General features: G+C 45.3%; 1 protein-coding gene across 2 annotated transcripts in view; it reads left to right on the plus strand.

Moving 5' to 3' along the window:
- Positions 1–19,889, plus strand: part of INPP5A (inositol polyphosphate-5-phosphatase A) — a 1,526,322-nt gene that overhangs the window by 1,331,571 nt on the left and 174,862 nt on the right. For both annotated transcript variants that reach the window (XM_069239762.1, XM_069239763.1), the window contains exon 12: positions 14,877–14,950. In XM_069239762.1, the coding sequence (XP_069095863.1) occupies positions 14,877–14,950 (74 nt within the window). The remainder of the gene's footprint in view (positions 1–14,876; positions 14,951–19,889) is intronic.

Below are 19,889 nucleotides of genomic sequence, written 5' to 3' on the forward strand. Positions count from 1 at the left end.
GTGCCGAGCGGGGAATTAGCCCTTCGCTTTTGAACGAATTTCTACTTAAGACCAAGCATAGCGCTAGTTTTCTTTTTTTTAAACAGTTTCATGTAATAAGGAACCCTTTCCAGCGTGCAATTTTTTTTAATATCCTGCACTGGAAACACTAGAACCATTATGGCGAAAGATACTGCGATCCAATTTGTAATAGGAAGCACGTTCTTGAACTGTCTTGTGTAGATCCAGCTGCTATTGTTACAGTTAGCACTCTTGTCTTTATCAACAGAGTTTCTAAACTGTGCCTGGAAGGATCCGGAAGGCGGAAAGGGCAGGGTAATATTACACCTTTTTATGGTGGATAACTGATAAGAATTTTCAGCAAATATTAAGGAGGTGAAAAAAGCTAACTTTAACTTGAGCAACACCTTGGTGCCTGTGAAATGCAGATCTTACAAAACGAATGTTAATATCAGTTTCTCTATAATGCAACTTGCCAATAGCTTACAATAATGTGCAATAATTTATGTTTATTGGTGACAAAATTGCTTTAGAGAAAAGGTCTTAATGTGCCAGAATTATTGTTTTCATATGTGGATTTAGGCCTCAAAACATACGTTTACCGAAGTCATTTGGCAAGTCTGATTCGGAAAAACAGTGTCCATGAGTTGAGGAGTCCTAATTCTGACATGTTGAGTAAAAGGTCGCAAAGTCCGCTCTCATGTCATGGCACATAGAGATGTCTGCAGTGGCATTTCTTCCTGACTGGGACAGAGAATCAAAGTCTATATCCATCCCAGTGAGCTCTCATTCACGATCTGAACACCTACAGACAGGGCCGGCTTAGTGCTGGTGGTGCCCTGTGTGACAGTGTTTGTTGGCGCACCCAATTTCAACCTCCCTCACGGATTGCCTCACTACCACCCTTTAACAGTGACCCTCAAAATTCCGATCTCTCTCCAGACAGAACATTAATCACCAGAGTTATCTTGACATTTGTTATTGTTGCCTGAAAATTGATGGAGGCAAGGAATCTGCAGTAGGTGCTTTTAAAATCATAATATACTTTCAAACAGAGCACCCCCACCCAAAGTCAGCACCCAGTGCAGTGGCACTGGTCGCACTGCCCTAGAGCCGGCCCTGCCTACTGAGTTGCTTACTGTCGTTCATTGAATGCATTTTGGTGCCCCGTTAGGGTTATGGAGATTTCCATAAATTAAACTGTAAAACATTCTTCCTGCAATAACGTATTCCTTCTTTTTTTTATTACACTCTGATTTTAGCAGAAGATGCACATTCTGGTTCTGAGGTGCACTGGGCCTCCCAAGTAGAATTCAAACTGTGAGAGCAGGGGACATTCATTCCATCGAAGCAGTTTAATGCAAGATGTCATTTTAGGGATCTTGATGACATTCAGAAAGTTGACCTAGGAATGTATTCAGCCCATTGCTTGCCATTGCCTTTGTGTTTTGTAACTTACATTTTCTAGCTTTCCATTTGCTGTCATTATTTGTTTTAGGTTGTCCAACTTGGGTTCGTACCTTCCCTTGCCCAAACCTTATTTGCAGTATCCTTTCAAGTGCTTCCTTTCAGTAAACAGGCCTGTAAATCTTTTTCTTATCTCGTCACATTTTTTGTGCATTCACAGACCAAGGTCAGATGTCAGGTGCTATCTTCCTAGGGCACTTGTTTACTTTTCTTTCTCTGACTTCAAAGTGAGAGGATTAATATGACAACCTTACTGGATACTGGGGGTAGGAACATGTTTTTTTTCTAGCACCCAACACCATTTAAAAAAACTGTGTAAGTATTTTAGAATATATCAGAATTAGGAACACAAATGAAGCATATTTTTTGTTATTTCTGAAGTGTTGGGAAAAAAATACTTTAATATGATTGAAACAAATCATTACACTAGGTGATGCAATTTCCCCACAATTTTCATCTGTGCCCAGTAAAGTTTTATTAGTAAAACTGTATGTCGGTGCAAATGTAATGGTCATTACAATTGAAAATGTGTTGTCTGTAATACTCTCTATGCCACTCCATTTTACTCTGCACCACTCCACTTTACACCACTCTACTGTATGCTACTACAGTCTGCACTGCTCCACTCTGTGCCACTGCACTCTACATCACTTCATGTTATGCCTCTCTGCTCTATCCTGTACCACTCTATGCCGCTCCACACTCCGCACTCTTCACCACTACCCTTTACACCACTCCTGTCTAGGCCACAACAATCTACTCTGCACAATTCCACTCTACTCCACAGTACTCTATGCCAGTAGACTCTATGCCAATACACTTTACTCTGTAACACTCAACTCTTTGCCCCTGCACTCCCCAACAATCAAGTGTATTCCTCTCTAATCTAATCTGCACCACTCCATTACACTCTATGCCACTCTCCTCAACTGCACTCTATCCTACACCACTCAACACCACTTTACTTGACTCTGAAACTATCTACTCTATGTCTCTGAACTTTACACCACTCTACTCCACTCTTTGCCACTCCACTCTATGGCACTGCACTCTACTCCACTCTACTCTTAACCACTGCTCTGTATGCCAATGCACCCTACATTACTGCACTCTGTCACTACACTCTACACCACTGCACTCTACACTGCATCAATGTACTCTACACCACGGCTCTCTATGCCAGTTCTTTCCACTTTACACCACTGCACTCTGACACTCTACTCTGCAACACTGCACTCTCTGCAACTGAACTCTACGCCACTCTACTTTCCACTACTCCACTCTGTGCCAGTGCACTTTATGCCACTACTCTCTACGGCACTACACTCTACCCTGTACCACTCTATGCTTCTCTACTCTGCACCACTCTATGCCAGTGCATATTATGCCACTCAACTCAACCTTGCACTCTATGGCACTGCACTCTGTGCCACTCGGCTCTACCCCAGTCTTCTCTACGCCACTCTACTCTGTGCCACTCTTCTCTGAGCCACTTTTCTCTGTGCCACTCTTCTCTGCACCACTCTTCTCTGCGCCACTCTACTCTGCATTACTCTGCTCTGAGCCACTACACTCTGCACCACTACACTCTGCACCACTACTCTCTGAATCACTGTACTCTACTATGCACCATTCTAATCTACGCCACTGCCTTCTACAACGCTGCAATGTTTATACGCAGTAACCCTTCATTTTTACAGCTTTTACTGTTGATGACTAGCCTTAACAGAAATGCTAATACATCAGATTTTCTCACCATATATAGACTTGTTCCTCGGCATCCACAATTTAGCTCTTCGACTGAGATCATGACTGGTCCCAGTGGTGTCTCCTTCTCCAGAGCCTCCCTTTCCAATCTGTTGTACCTGTGGTGTGTCCCTCCTTAAAGGAGGACCCCGCCCACTGCATCCCCTCCCGGGATATGCCTTTGCAGGGGGCCCGCTTCCCACCAGGATACCTACCTCAGACACCCCTACAGCCTCATTATCCCCCCCAAGGGCCAGTGCTAGCTTCGTGCCCATTGCCAGAAGGACCAGATGCCAGCAATCACTCACAACCTCTCATGCTCCTGAATCCTCTATTCAACTCCCTGCCAGCACCCCTTAAAGGGTCCTGTGACCCCATTGTTGGGTTTATCTAAAGAAAAGGTATGTATTACATGGACCCGAACTGTTCCACCAATCATGACCTCAGCCAACACAGGCCAGTAGAGTTCCCCTACATAGTTTTGACCTCCCCGATCAATCCCACTACCACGGGCAGTGAACGAACGAGGCCAGCAGGTTCTCTAAGAACATTTTATTACCTATCTTTGACAAATAAACTCCGACCTGTAAGAAAAAACGTTCACCTTTTTTGCAACTATGAGGTATGGACAGTAACATGGTCAACTTACCAACCTTATTATTTATACATTTCCCAAAATCATTTAGGGCCCTGACTGAGTTTCCACCCCTACACTGCAGCCTTGGGATAATGTTAGACCATGCAAGCACAGGCTGAGAAAACGTCTTTGCCAGGCAAACAATTTTGGAGATTAACAGTTCAAACAGATCCTTCTGCCAATGTGTACCAAATCATTGCCACTGAGATTTACTATGTTGACCCCAGAGGGATTGTAGCCCCTGGGTAATATTGTGTCCAGCGAAGCCCTCAACTGGGCCAGATCCAGCCCTTCTTGACCAGAAAATGACAGGCGGTAATCTGCCCTCTGCACCCTGTCTGTGAAACTTCCTGCAGGATAAACCTCTTTAGCTTACCTCATATGTGAGTGGTCCAAAACCAGCTCTTCTGTGATTTCCATTGCCTTCATGTCAACAGGGGTCATCTAGAAATCCAGTAGTTGGCTTGAATCTCCACACTCATCACTTCCATCCACAGAAAAGAAAAAGGGAGGAAAGAAGGCTTGGATTAGGTGCACTCATCACAACATGTGCAATCTAATGTAGCGCTTGTAGTAATCTGAGAACCACTTGTCAATTTCCTGGACCCCAGGCCTGTGAGCCCCACTGCTGCAACTGCTGTCACCACCCCCATCCTAAAAGAGTGAGACCCAAAGTCCGCTGGGACCCATCAAGTATTCTGCAGAACTGAGACTTGGTCAAAGGCATCCCATCAGCATGGACCAAGAGGGGGAGCACCCATTTCCTGGGGTCGATGGGATAGAAATGACTCAAGGTTACTCAAGGGCAACATAGATTTTCTGGGGCCCTGTGCAATAGGATGTGGTCGCCTATACCAACCTGGTCCTCCTTGGAATGGTTGATTTTAATTGCCAGGGACCCCTCCAGCCACTGAATATTCTCCAACTGCAAAGCCCCTCCAAAATTCTTCTTGTTCTTAGTCACTAATTCACTCACCCTGAGGGTCTTGTAGAAAGCAAGGGTAAAGAATGCCGTAAATCCGCTGATCTGCGGATGGCCCCCAGAGATCCCAGATTTGTAGCTAGCTTTCCCATGTTGATGAGGTGCCGAGAGTCTGGCCTGGCTCCCTCTAGACATTGCCAAACCCTCAATGCTCTCTGTACCAAGAAGGATTTGGTCCTGTCTATATGCCCTATCATTTTTTGCAAAAAGGATATTGCAGCAGTGTGGCGTCTGGTGCAGGTCACAACCGCTCTGAAGTGACCCCAGGAATGCCAGGACTCTAATAAAGCAAACCAATCTGCCGCACCAATGTGCCCCAAGAACTTGCAATATGTGTTAAATGACCCCTCATAGGCATGCCTGGTCCTGGGCTCTAAGCTGGCTGCCACGAGGCTGTTAAGCTTGGGCACCAAGCTGCCACAGATGGTCTGCGAAAGGTGTAGAGGACTCCACTGATCCTGGGTGATGGAACATGAATGCCTGCATCTTGAAACAAGTTCATGCATCAGCAGCATTGTTTATCATGCTGGGGACATGTTTGTATTTAAAACCACATTCAAATTCAAACACTGCATGCCATCTCTTTCAAAAACCTCAGAATCAATTTGCATTTGCTGCCTGTTGATTGATAGATTCTACTACTGCCATATTGTCAGACCAGAAGACGACTGACTGGTTGCGGAACTGTTCTGGCAAAATTGACAGTACTACTAGAAAACAGCTTAAGGAAAACAATTTTAGCAACCAACCCTAACTGTACCCACTCACTGGGCCACCACTGCACACACCATGCAGTGCTTAGGATAGTGCCAAAACCTTTGCTGCCCGCCGCATTATTGAAGAGCCATATCTCCTCATTGGTTCTGGACTGACTGGGCCACACCACTGTCCCATTAGAAATCCCACAAAAATGTCTCGTAGATCCTCATATACTGCCTATTCTTACTAGACGACCTAGTGTGATAGTGCTTCTCCTTCAGGCCAGACATGGCTTGGGCAATAGACTGGGAAAAGGGGCAGCCGATAGAGATGATCTGCAGGGCGAGATTCAGCTGCCCAACCAAGACTTGTGACCTTCCTAGCCTCCAAATATGTCTGCAAGGCTTGGGAAAAGGCATTAACCTTCTCCCCAGGGAGTCTCGAGACCCATGCCACAGAATCCAACTCTATACCCAGAAATTCAATTGTAGTCGCAGGCCCCAGTTTCTTGCTCTGAGCCAGTGGAACCCCAAATTCTTCTATCAACGCTCATAAGGACTGCAAGGATTAGTGAAATCCTCAGTTCTAGGTGTCCCTAAAATAGAAAGTGTTCAAGGTAGTACAACACCCACTGATGGTCCAATCTCTGTCTGAAAACCCGTTCAAGAAACATGCTGAACTTCTCAAAGGAGGAGCAAGATGCAGAGCAGCCCCTGGGCATGCACTTAGCAAAATAAAATGTGCCCTCAAATTGGAAACTCAGCAGATGGAAAGCTTGCGATTCTACAGGAAGCAAGAAGACAGCAGTCTCAATAGCAGATTTTGCCAACAAGGTCCCAGGTCCGAAATTCAGTAGCATTTGAATCGCTTGGTCAAGGGAAGCATAATTAACCAAGCATAAAGCAATGTCATTATCCTTGTTCACTGACTGACCCCTGGGAGCCGATAGGTTGTGTATCAGTATAAACTCACCAGGCTCCTTTTTTTTAGGAGAAGATTAATCAAAACCCTCAAGCAGAATCAAGTTGAAGGGGCCTGCCACCCTTCACAGACTCATCTCCTTAAGGATCTTTGCCCTGGCCATACCAGGATTGGACCTGAGTGACTGTTGGTTTCTACAATAAGGGACACCCACATGTACCTCTGCTGGGATCCTGAAACCTTCCTTGAAACCCTCATGCAGTGTCTGAGCTGCCAGATGACTGTTGTACACATTAAGCTGTGGATCCATTGCCATCAAATTAACCAGTGAGTGAGCCCTGTCAAATTTGGGGGGATCATTCCCTTTTTTTTTTGGCACCTTTCTCTTTGGACTTACTGAAGCTTTTGGATTCTGGGTGTGAGACCAAGCCACAGCATGAGTAATAATATTTGAATGTATAGGTCCCTGTAGGCTGAGTACAGGTCTGTCTGTTAATGTCTCTACAGACACCTTTCTTTCCTCCCTCCCTGTCCCGCCCCCAGGCTCCTAGCAGACCGTGAACCCATGCTCAGTCTTCTTGGACTGGGAGGGTGGAGGGCTTGACATTTACATGTCAAAGGACAGTTGCCTGCCCTCACACAAAGGACTGCCACACTCCCTACTGGGACCCTGGCAGACAGGATGGAACTGAACGGGGACCTTGTGCACTTCTAAGCCACTCTTAGACGTCTCCCCCACTTCAAAGGCACATTTGGGTATTTAAGCAGGGTCTCTGACCCTACCAACTCAGACACTTCTGAGGTAGACACTCTATTTCATCAAGACACTTCCTGGAGAAGAAAACCTGAACCAGAACCTGCAACCTGCCAAGAAGGACTGCCTGGCTGCTCAAAGGACTCACATGACTGCTTTTACTGCTGCCTCGCTATTGCCCTGCTGCCTTGCTGCTCTCGGGCTGTGCTGAGAAGTGCTGTCCAAGGGCTTGGATAGAGCTTGCCTCCTGTTCTCTGAAGTCTCAGGTCCAAAAATACTTAATTCCTGCAAGAGAACTCCCTGTGCGGCGACAATGATGCACAGCTTGCAAGAAACAATGCACAGCCTGCACCGCAGTGAGAAAATCACTGCACACCGAACCAGAACGAAGCAACCGGACTTCGCAAGGAGAAGATTGATGCAGCACCAGCATAGCGACCGGAAATTCGACGCACGGCCCACTGGATCGACGCAAAGCTGAGCCGGAACGACACAGCCTGACTTCGTGAGAGGACTTGATGCAGCGCCTGCTTTGCAGTAGAAATTTCCATGCAACACCCACCGGATCGACGCAGCCCCTGTGACTTCGTCCTGCAAGCACTGGATTTCAACACTCATCCCCGGGGCGTCCGAAAACCCCATAACCCAGAGAGGATTTAAGTCCGAGCACTGGAAATCGATGCAAAGCGTTCCCTGCGTGAAAAATAAACAACGCATCGCTGTGTACGGCCCGAGAAATCGATGAACACCTCCCTGTTTTCCACGCATCTCCTCCTCTGTGGTTCCTTGTGGAGATTTTGAACGCAAACCAGGTACTTTGTGTTTGCAAGAGACATTTGTTGCTTTTAAGAGACTAAAGACACCTTATATCATTTTTACTGTGATATTTCAAAATATACTTATTGCATCTTAATCGTTTTGACCTGCATCTTACCAGATAAATATTATATTTTTTTCTTATCACTGTGTGGTGTATTTTTGTGGTGCTCTACTGTGTTATTTCATGATTTATTACACAAATACTTTACACATTGCCTTCTAAGTTAAGCCTGACTGCTCAGTGCCAAGCTACCAGAGGGTGGGCATAGGATAATTTGGATTGTCTCGACTTACCCTGACTAGAGAGAGGGTCCTTGCTTGGACAGGGGGTAACCTGACTGCCAACCAAAGTCCCTCTTTCTAACATGTTTCATATACCACAGCCACGTAATGACATCTATCTGATCCCAGGCTACTGATGGCCAAGTGGCCTTAATCTCCTGAAGTCCATATCAAATTCCTCCCAGGCCAAACCACCATGCTCATCATGAGTGCACGCATTTCTATTCTGATAGCACCCAAGTTCGGCGCCCAAATTAATAAAGTGCTCAGCCAGAATGGCCTGGTAAATTGAAAAACCTCTCATCCAGTTCACCAGTGTCTCTGTTGCCTTCTTTCTGTCCAGCCAATGGCTACAGTCTCTATAGTGAAAACATTCCCTGCAGCACTTGGGCTCTTCTTTCTCAGGCTTGTCCACCAGCAACTCAACAATGTCTATGTACTCCACCTTTCAGATTTTTCCTTTACCTTCACTGAGACATGCCTGCTGTTCATGCTCAGACCGCACATGACCCAAAACCAGTGGCCAGCAATGAAGCTCCTGTTACTGGATTCACAATTTTTTGAGTATGGGAAGCCTTCACTGTCACCACCGAGCCCTTGGGCGTACTGCCCACCAAAGTAATGTCTGGTGCTGAAGGTACATGCACCGCTGGCTGAGGGGCCCCACCAACTGCTGCCACAGGACCAACCCACACAGATCCTCCCTTACTCCCTGACAGTGTATAACATTCAATGGTAGCACCCTACGGCTCCTAGCGACACCCTCACGAAAGCAGCACTTGCCTGCGTACCCTGACCTGCCAACATACCATCTAGGTGCCCTGCCCTCTCCAGGTCATCGCCACCATCAACCTCGTCAAGGGCGTCCCCCACAATATCCCAAACTTGGAGAGCCAAGACATTCCTGTAATGCAAGCCAGGAGACCACAGCAACCACAAGATATTGTATGTCTGCTGCCTACAGACCAACACAACCAATGTAGCAAAACCAAACTAACACTCACCCCCAATCACTTATCAGTAGAAAGGCCATTGCAAAGTGGCCAGACAAAGTTGCCCCCAAACAATGCCACTACTCTAGGTAAACTGCCCTCAACAAGAAAACAATGAATCAATAACAGGTAAAGCTGACCTCACAACACTCTGTGGGAGTGGGAGGACTTGAACCTTTGTGTTAGAGAAGGCTGTGGTACCAAATGTACAGGACCTTGCCCCAGTGCTGTAGGCACCAGCTGCTTTCACAAAGGGGCAGTAAACCTCAACTGCAACCAATGCTAAACAGTTGCCACAGAAATTGCCCCAAAATGGTATACAAAATTGCCTGCAAAATGCCTCCATTACCTGCCACTTCATGCTAAGCAGTGGAACCAAAATTTCCCAAAACAATGTACAAAATTGCCCCCAAAATGCCCTCCTCATCTGCCACAAAATGCTTGGCAGTGTCACCAAAATTGCCCAAAAACACCATAAAATTGCCCCCCAAATGCCCCGGTCACCTGCAGCAACAGCGTCCCCATGCCTGAGCGGCCACTTGGTACTCTAGTACTTGGGTCAGGTGAGCCAGGCTGTAACCCATGTGGTTTCAGGCAGGAGACTCCTGCTGCGCTGCTCAGGTTCCAATGCAGAGTGCAGAGCGATGCGCGCTGGTCGAAGACGTGTAGGGAGTCAAAAGAAACAAAGCTAATCCTTCATGTCAGAAAAAGAAAACCATTAGTGGGAGTGGGGGTGAGGGCAGCATCCTTGCGATGCAGCGAGAGGGAGAAAAAGACCTGTTCACGGCCCTGCAGCCCCTTTGATGGGCTGGGCCTGCAGCGTGTCAAGGGCATATGACCCAAAAGCACTCTAAGTGCTTCCTTTGCTGGAACCTCGCCTGCACCCCTGCAATTGCCACCCGCCGTACCGCATGGTTGCAGCGGCAGGTCCGGGCCTGGGAATGACCACCATATGTGTTACGTTCCTGAGTTAGGGAAGGCTTATCCAAACTCACATTAAACCCCTGTTTCCTCAGTGAGAGCAGTGATTTAATTAATTTAATCTACACCTTAGGAAAATTGCTCCTCCAATAACTGTTAGTACTTGCTCTTCTAATGTGAGTGCATCATGAATTAAATCGAGGTTTTTAACTTTCTGTGATATGAGAAGTAAGCCACTGGATAATGGTGGTGTTTGGGTGTTCATCAAGGCCCTTCTTTTCTTGAGACTGAAGAAAATATGTGTGCCTAGAATTCTACCACCTAAACCTCAACGATACCCACTTGAAATTACTAAAGAATATCTTGCTTTTGGGATCCTCAGTATGCACTTTTGTGACATCCAACAAGGACTGCACACTAACGGATACATTTTTCAGTTTTCCTGTATGAAGTATTACTATGGCATTCATTAAGATCTCATCTCTGTTGTAATCCGTACTTCCTCCATCAAAACAGCTTAGCTTTTCTTTTAAGAAAGATGTCAGTTATTTTGGCATAAAAATGCCAACCCTGTGGCAGTGCTTATGCACATTCTGAAAGACCTTCTTCACACTGTTGGACAGACTATTAAAACAGCATCCGCTTTTGCAAACTGGTCTATGCACTGTGTACAGATTGCTACTATAGAGGATCTCCTAAGGCCTCTTTGGTACACTGAAAGTGTGTTCTCTCTTGTAGAAGACATGTTTTCATATTGCATGCTCCTTTGTTTACTTCATGCAAATCATATTATTCTTTGGCCACACACATATTGCCATAGCATGCACAGGATTAAGAGGCCTTAGTAGATGTGATGGATTTGCAAAACTCAGGAGGTGGTCAATATTTGAGCATTCTCACAACCCCTTTCAGGATTTGGTGTGAGGAGAAGAATTTTAAGGACAGCACTTCCCTTGGATTGCCCTTACTCCCTTCACAAAGGAGGTGGGAACACACACACACACAGACACTGTAGTGTTCAAAGCTGTTTCTGCACTTGCACACACCTACTGTGGAGTGTCAGGGAATCTCCTAAAAAGAGCATGCAGTTGGACAGAACCCCAGCTTGTGGGGGCCTTCTGGTTCCCTTTATTTATCAGAAGGCAATGTAAAAAGCAAAATGTAGCTAAGGACCATTGTACCTCCCCAACTGTGAGTTCCACAAAATATTTTCATCTGCTCCCACCTCTATAGGTTAGCTACAAAGTAACCCAACCCAAAGGTAATTTGTGTACATTAGAAGGGCAACACACAAAGTAAAAGTATTCAAATAATCAAAATGTTCAAGATTGATCAGAAGGTGTCTTATTTAAATTCCTTATTCTTCATACATGAATAGGAGCACAGCAATCAATCAATTTATCAGTTTTTGTAAAGTGCAACTACTCACTTGTGGGGGTCTCAAGGCACTGGGGGAGGGACTGGGCCTCAGCCGAAGAGCCATGTCTTGAGGTTCTTCTTGAAGATGGTGAGTGATGGGCTTTGTCTGAGGTGCATGGGTAGGTCGTTCTAGCTCTTAGCTGCGAGGTAGGTGAAAGATCTTCCTCTGGTGGTGGTTTTCCATATGCATGGGATTGTGGCTAGTGCCTACTGGGTGGAGCAGAGGGTTCTGGCGGGGTTATGGAAAGACACGCGATGATTCAGGTAGACTGGTTTGATGTTGTGAATGGCCTTGTAGGTGTGGGTGAGTCGTTTGAAGGTGATTCGCTTCTCCACTGGGAGCCAATGGAGGGCCCTCAGGTGTTGGGAGAAATGTTCCTGGCGGGGATGTTTAGGACGAGTCTGGTGGCAGCGCTTTGGATGAGTTGTAGTTGCCTGATGTTCTTTGTTGAGGTGCTGGTGTAGAGTGCGTTGCCGTAGTCGAGCTTGCTTGTAACTAAGGCGAGGGTGACTGTCTTGCGGCAGTCGACTGGAATCCATTTGAAGATTTTGCAGAGTTGGCGGAGGGTGTACCAGCAGGAAGAGGTGACTGCGCTTACCTGTCTGGTCATTGATAGGGAAGAGTCAAGGATGATTTCTAGGTTGCCGGCGTTGACAGTCGGAGAAGGCAGGTGCTGAGTGATGTGGGCCACCAGGTATTATCCCAGGCTGAGTTGGAGTTACCGAAGATGATGAGCTTGGTCTTGTCTGAGTTGAGCTTGAGACAGCTCTCTCATCCAGGTGGTGATGGCTTCCATTCCTTTGTGGAAGTCCTTCTTAGCTTTGTTTGGGTCTTCAGTGAGGGATATGATGAGTTGTGTGTCATCGGTGTATGACACGATGTTCATTCAGTGGCATCTGATGGTGGCTGCAAGTGGTGCCATGAAGATAAGAGTGTTGGGCTTATGGAGGATGCCTGAGGGACTCTGCAGCTGACTTCTGTTTGTTTGGATATGAAGAGTGGGAGCCTGATTCTGTGTTCTTCCGGAGAGGAAGGAGTGAATCCATTGCAAGGCTTTTCTGCTGATTCCTGTGTCGTGGAGTCTGGTGCATAAGTTGCTGTGGTAAACCGTGTCGAAGGCTGCTGAGAGGTCGAGGAGTATGAGTGCTTTGGTGTGGCCGCGGTGGAGGAGTAAGCGGATGTCATCAGTGGCTGCTAGAAGAGCTGTCTCCATGCTCTGGTTGCTGTGGAAGCCAGACTCAGAGGTGTCCAGCAAGTTGTTGTCTTCGAAGAATTGTCACAGCAGTGAGTTGAAAGCTTTTTCTAGTACTTTGGCCAGCTAGGGCAATAGCGAGATGGTCTGGAAATTCTTTAGCTCAGATGGGTCGGCTGTGGGTTTCTTCAGGAGGGTGCGGACTTCAGTGTTTTTCAGTTCTTCAGGGAAGGTGGCTGTGTTGATAGAGCAGTTCAGCGTCTTGCAGAGCTCAGGAGTGATGGATGTGCTGGCTGTATGGAAGATGTGGTGAGGATAGGGGTCTGTGGGATACAGCCAGTGCATTTCGCCTGAAATAGAGCTTAATCAGGGCATAGAATCTAAGAATGATCTGTATCACGAAAAATAAAAACAGAATCAATGTGGTAAGGGTGAACGAAACAGATGCCATCCATAAAGCACTCATTAAGTATGTGGACCGTAATAGGTCCAATAACCGATGTTCAATACACTTTGCACAAATGGTGCATGCAACACCTCCTTAATTAAATACGTTTACAATGAGTTTAAAAAATCTGTAGTCCAAGCAGTGTTCGACAAAATCATCCACCCTCAAATGGACGGTGCAAACAGCAGTCAACAGCTTTTGCTGGACACTGACCAGTCCTAGATTCTGTGCCCTGAAGAAGCTCTATTTTGGGTGAAACACGTTCGCTACACTACTGTTCATGTTTGAAGAAGAAAAAAAATATTTAAACAATAACACATTTTCTGATCAACTTTGCAAATTCTGATTATATACTTTACTTTGTGTGTTGCCTCTCTAAAGAACATTGATATCAGAAGGCAACCTGCTGTGTATAGTGATGGAGTGGCAGTTTTCACATCTGCTGGAAGACTGTCTGTGGTACACTTCTCTGCACATGTGTTAACTATGACAGTAAGCACTTGTCCAGGAGACCACACATTTTTTGTATAATGGGTGCAAAAAACAATGATTCTGTGATAGTTCGATATTGCACTCATATAGCATTAGCAGTGGTCTCTAAGAACAAGTCCAGTCTCCTTTTCGGAGCTAATGAACAGATCGGTTTTTCTAGCAATAGGTGATCGAAATTAAGGACTGGGGGAAGGTGAATGTGTCAAAGTAGGGAGGCCAGTGCTTATGCTGGGAACTTGATTTATTGGACTAAATGAAAGAACATTTGAGCTTTTAGATCTCTAGGTTTTCTTCCATTACTAGTTCCCACCTGCCACCCTAGACTTAGCTACAAACTTACCAATGTAAATTGTCTTCAAGCCACTTTTGAACCATTGATTGATTTCAAAGAGAACTGAAGGTGAAATATGCAGATGACATGCTAAAGGGAGCTCCTTGTACTGCACATTTCCTCGCATAGTTCATTTCTGAGACAGTTCATATTTTTCTGTAAGGCAGTGCACCCCTACTAGAGTGGTACAAAAAACATGTCCAATAAAACTTACTGTACTAGTCACAACAAAGAGTAGTTGATTTTTCCCTCATTTATGTGTTTTAGTGGTATATTTTCTAAAGGCAAGGCGAAAATAGAGCTTCAAATGTCCTATACACTTTTCAGTAATGAGATGCATTAATGAAAGAGACAGCGGTGCAGAAATTATGGCTTTTGTGTAATTATCTGCTTCTGCTTTAGCAAAACATAAAAAAGATTGTGTTTTATATTCATTATGTTTATGTATTTTCTAGCAAACAGTTTACACATCATGAGCAGCCTCTTGATGAAAGCTACACATCATTTAGGTACCAATGTTTTGCTAGGGGATTCCCTCAGAAGCACGTTTTTGATCGGTTTTATTAATATTGAGTGTAATATTTTGACTGATATGTGTCTTAATGGTCATACTGCACTGTTACAATTAGTTGTTTTTAAAGGTTTTTTTTTTTTATGTACATGTAATTGTTTTAAATAACTGTGCATGTTCAAAAAATAAACTTGGAAATCATTATGTTTCTATGAAAGAACCCAGGTAATCATGTTTTCTTGTGCTTGTTTTATATTTACAGCTTTTAGAATTTGACAAGGAGTTGTCAGTTTTTAAAGACAAATTGTATGAGTTGGACATCTCATTTCCTCCCAGGTATGGTTCAATGCAAATTTTAATCAATTTGTAGAATTCCCAAAACTGTTGATTTAAAGTAGACCATATCACTGTTAATAGTATACGTACTTGTGAGCTAGTGGCACACTTATACATTATTTTTTATATTAATAGTATTTACTAATTCCTGCCATCATCCATGAATGTCTATTACACTGGCATTGCAAGTGCACAGAGGTACGTTATTCCATATAACGTGCACTCATGGAGTTCTTGCTTTCTCTGCCGCCTCCAGATTACTATGCCTGGCCCTCTCTATTCCTGACTGCTTGTCTACCGAACCTGCATTGGTTCACTAGCCAGCTGCAGGAACAGCAAGAGTGAGAACTAAAAGCTGCCCTGGCAACCCCCGCCAAAATATTGAAATGACCACCACTTCCTTTCTGGCTTTTTCTTTCCCCTCTCTTGCATTCTATTCCTCTCTTTTTTTGTCCTTGCTGTGAGATTTATCCCAGAGTATTGTAATACAAATTAAATGCAAGACTTCTAGGCATAATTCAATAACACATAGGCGTAATTTTACAATATGCTGTTGCCAATATAAACCTGGACTTAAGGTTTGCTGTGTCTGTCGTAAAGTCGCTGCTTGAGTTTAGGTCACTTTTCACAAATCCTTTTGTGCTCACTTCTGCAGGTTTGTAATTCGTATTCCCCGAGATAATATCCACAAAAGGACATAAAACATAACATAGCATATAATATGGTGGTTATTTGTATCTTGTGCGTGTAGATGTTTTTTACTCGGCGGGTTCTTTTTTTTTTTCCAACATCAACACTGTCAGGATTCTATTAATATTAGAATCAGCAGTCAGTAAGCCAAGTGTGTTCTCTGCTCACTGCGAAATAAAACTGTCATAACGCAGGGAAGAAGGCGAGGTTTGTATGATATTTTCTGGGGCATGTGAAATCTTGAAGCAGCAAAGTATAGGAACAGTATTCACTAAGTGCTGATGTTTGTCTGAGAGAACAGCCTGCCATCCCATGCAGTTGTACAATAACGCTCAAGTTGACGACGCCGTCCCCTCACCGAGGGAGCGCCCCCATTCGCGGCTGTTCCATTTGTAAACACGGGTATAAACAATGCAGCCATTGACTTCGAGAATGCGAATTCCGCGGCAGAGGGGAGGTGGAACCGCATTCACATGTTGATGGTCATTGTGGGAAGTGAACACAGGGAGGTACACTGATTCACCTCTCACCGCTTCCCTCGTGGGAACAAGTGTGCGCGAGCGTGTTAGTGTGCACCTGTGTTTACAGTGGGCTAGGAAAAGCTCACGTGGAGAAGCCCCCTTGTTACCGGCGCAGTCCGGTCTTTTCTTTTTAAGTGCTCGGTACGTCGGGAGGCCTTGGTAGCAGAACACGGAGGTTTGATTAACGGCGGTGACACTGAGAACGCCATTACAACTCATTAAGTACGTCAGCCCTTCACCCCTGGCCGCAGAATGCATCAGTTTGGAATCACTTTTGGAATCACTTCTAAAAACTAATTGTCAAACCCTTACATTTTTACATCTCTAACTCCAGGCTCTCCTTGTATCCACCTCCCATCCTCCTCGAGCATTCTGTTATAGACATTAGCAGGGAGTGTAAGGCCTGGCCATTTTCAGTTACTCCCTATTACTGGCATTATTGGGGTGTGTGGTTATTTATATTGCGCTTTCCATGTCCATTGGCAGTCATTAAGTGCTTTTTATGCAGCGTTGAATAGTTGCTATGATAGCCTAGACTGCATTTAATGTTATGGACAAATCTTTCCAAAAGTAAACGAGTCTTCTTTCACGTACCTCTAAGATTTAGGTGATTAGTGGGGCATGTTCTAATTCGGCCCAATTATAAAAAAAAAAAAATGTTCCTCGAAATAATCCTAAAAGAGGAATTGCTTGAGATGGTTCGGAGGTGACATGTTCAGGAAGTAATGTGGTGAGGGAGTGAACAAAACTTCAATGGTCCCATACCCCTAGCACAATTCACACATCAGTAAGACAGGGCAGTAAGTTAATATTCCAACTTCTCGGAGCATTTGATTAACCTGCAGATAAAAAGGAGTCACGTAGGAAGGGTGCAGTAGACCCATAATATCAGGTTGGTAGTGAAAATATGCACACAAAAGGTGTGAAGGGTGCTATAGACCCATAATATCAGGCTCAGTAGTGAAAGAAAGGCACCCAAGAGGTGTGAAGGGTGATATAGACCCATAATGTTAGATTGGATAGTGAAAAGAGGCTCCTAAGAGGTGTGAAGGGTACTTTAGACCCATAATATCAGGTTAAGTAGTGAAAAAGAAGCACCCAAGAGGCACCTCGCACCCCTCAAGCACATTGGTCTTAGTAGAGCATGAAATCTGAGGCAGTTTGAAGAAGAATGGCAAACCTGGATAGCATGTGTTATTCACCTAAACAACTCTGAAGACAGAAAAAACACACCAGATACTAAGTTTTTAGGCTTGCGTTTTAGGAAATTATGTGTAAAAGAGACTCCATCACAGTGGTGTAACGCAAAGCAATAGGGCCCCTGCAGAATGTGAAGAGTGACACTTTTGTCTCCCGTATCCCACAGATATTCATTGGCCTTGGGCTGTCTGGAGTGCCACAGAATGGTTGCTACCCCCGAAAAGTTGGACCTCTCCCCCTGCGCCATGGAGGGCTCCATTGGCGTGTGTTATACCTCTGCACCATCCGACTCCACTGTATTCCTAGCTTCAGTTAGGCCACTCACCTCATAACTACATGACAGCCAAAAACACATTGATTTCTGTCACAAGTTAACTGCATTTCATAGCAAACCCACAGGGACTGAACCTCAAAGGCTTTATTCAGTAAAGTGGCAGCACCACTGCTCCACACTTTGAGGGCAGTGCTGGAAAAGTTAACTTAAGGTATAGCTCCAACATCATTAACAAGAAACCGGCTCTTCATAGGTCTTGGAGACCATGGGTGCAGTAACTATGATGAGACCACAATGAAACTGGGTATCAAGAGAGTCCCTCCATCTAGTTTGATGACTACCTTTTGTGAGTGTCCTTCCTCATTGTTTGAGAATGACAATCATAAAAATATTATTGCAGCATAGCTTTGGGTAGTGGGAGAAAAATTTAATTTCAGGAAACCTTTTAACGTGGTTACATAATCATTCCTGAGATACATTGTGTTGAATACCTAATTGAGAAGAATTTAAATATAATTGTTCTCTTGCTAACCAATGCCATTCTTATAGTCAAGACCTTGTCTCACTTATGAATTTTGTCCACACTGAGTAATTTTGTTTAAAAAAAAACATAGGTGGCCATTACAACCTCGGCGGTCTTTTTGCAAGACCGCCGAGGGACCGCTGTGCTGAAGACCGCCAGTGCAGGCGGTTTTCCGCTCGGCGAATTATGACTGCTGGCAGTCCTCCGTCCTTTTCCGGACAGAGAGCCACCAGCAGCCATACTGATGGTCAGCGGGGAAGTGGAGGTTGCTCCACCTCCACCGCCCCATCAACAGAACACCGCCCACCGAATCACGTTCCGTGATTCGGCGTGGCGGTGTTCTGTTGACAGGGTGCTGGCGGCGGAGAAGCCCCCATGGATCCCGTCCCCTCCCGGAGGATCAACGGACCAGGTAAGTTGATCGTCCATTACGACCCAAGTCTCTAGCCCAGCGGTCGTCTCCGCCCTGGCGGTCGGATCGGAGAAGTGGCGGATGACCATGGCGGTAACCGCTATAGTCATAATTCCAATTTTTTTACCGCCAGCCTGTTGGCGGTAAAACCGCCACTTCTCTGCCAACCGCCAGGGTCGTAATGAGGGCCATAGACTCTTAGTAAAAGCTTTTATTATAAAACCCTATTCCCAAAGCACCGCAGCATTATTACTTCCCATTTTGTTGCCGTTGTGTCATGATTTCTGTATTCTTAGTTGCTTTTCATGAATACATTTTCGGTGTTTATGGAATTTCCTTTATTTTTATAGTACCGTTTTTATTACAATATGTAGGTGTTAAAACTCTATTTTGTTTCTGACATTCATTAAATAATCATCCCTTAAGCTCAGCCTTGTTACGAAATGGAGAGAATGGTTAAATTAGAAACATATACTCATCTGTAGTTGTGAAAAAAGGCAACCATTTTGTATACAAACCTTCTCTTTTCTGTCTAAATTTCGCCACTGTCTCTGTCACATCAGGCCTCATTATATGGTCCATGTAAAATCTGAACCTAACTATGACATCTCTCTAACCTTTGTTTTTTAGTGAATTTCTAAGATTTAAAAAAATATGTTTTTTCCTAACAATAACGTCCCTGTAACCTTAATTTTTTTAGTGAAGCTCTAGGGTTATCTTAACATTGACTAATATTAGTTACCTTTTGTTAATAAAACCCACATTGAGCATGGCCGAAGGCTGTGCGCAGCGGGGGCTGGGCCATGTGGTCAGCCCCCTATAGGCACCCAACCCCAGCATGGCCTTGGGCTGTGCGTAGCGGGGGTTGCGCCAGGCCCTGCGGACAACCCCCTGTAGGCACCCAACCCACACCATGCATGGCTTTTGGCCGTGCTCGGAGGTGGGTCAGCTGCAGGGCATGCCCTGTGGCCCACCACCCATATATAGGTAACCTGAGAGGGGGGCATGCAGCCCCCCTCAATGGGCCAATTAAGGCCCCGGGTACCCCATCCCCTTTGGCCCTCCAAACTACAAATAGGGGAGGGGGTTTGTGCAGCCCCTCTCCCCGGGCCGATTTTGGCTCTGGGGACCCCTTCCTCAGCCCATTACTAAAATGGGAGTCGGGCCATGTAACCCCCCCTCCTCAAGCTGATTTTTGTCCCGGGGAACCTATTCCCCAGGGCCTGGACAATTACTGCAAGGGGGGATGCGGGCCATACAAACCACCTCCCTGGGACGATTTTGGCCCGGGGAACCCATCTCTCGGTCCATGCAAAAAA

The sequence above is a fragment of the Pleurodeles waltl genome, chromosome 6, assembly GCF_031143425.1.
Source record: "Pleurodeles waltl isolate 20211129_DDA chromosome 6, aPleWal1.hap1.20221129, whole genome shotgun sequence".
NCBI lineage: Eukaryota > Metazoa > Chordata > Amphibia > Caudata > Salamandridae > Pleurodeles > Pleurodeles waltl.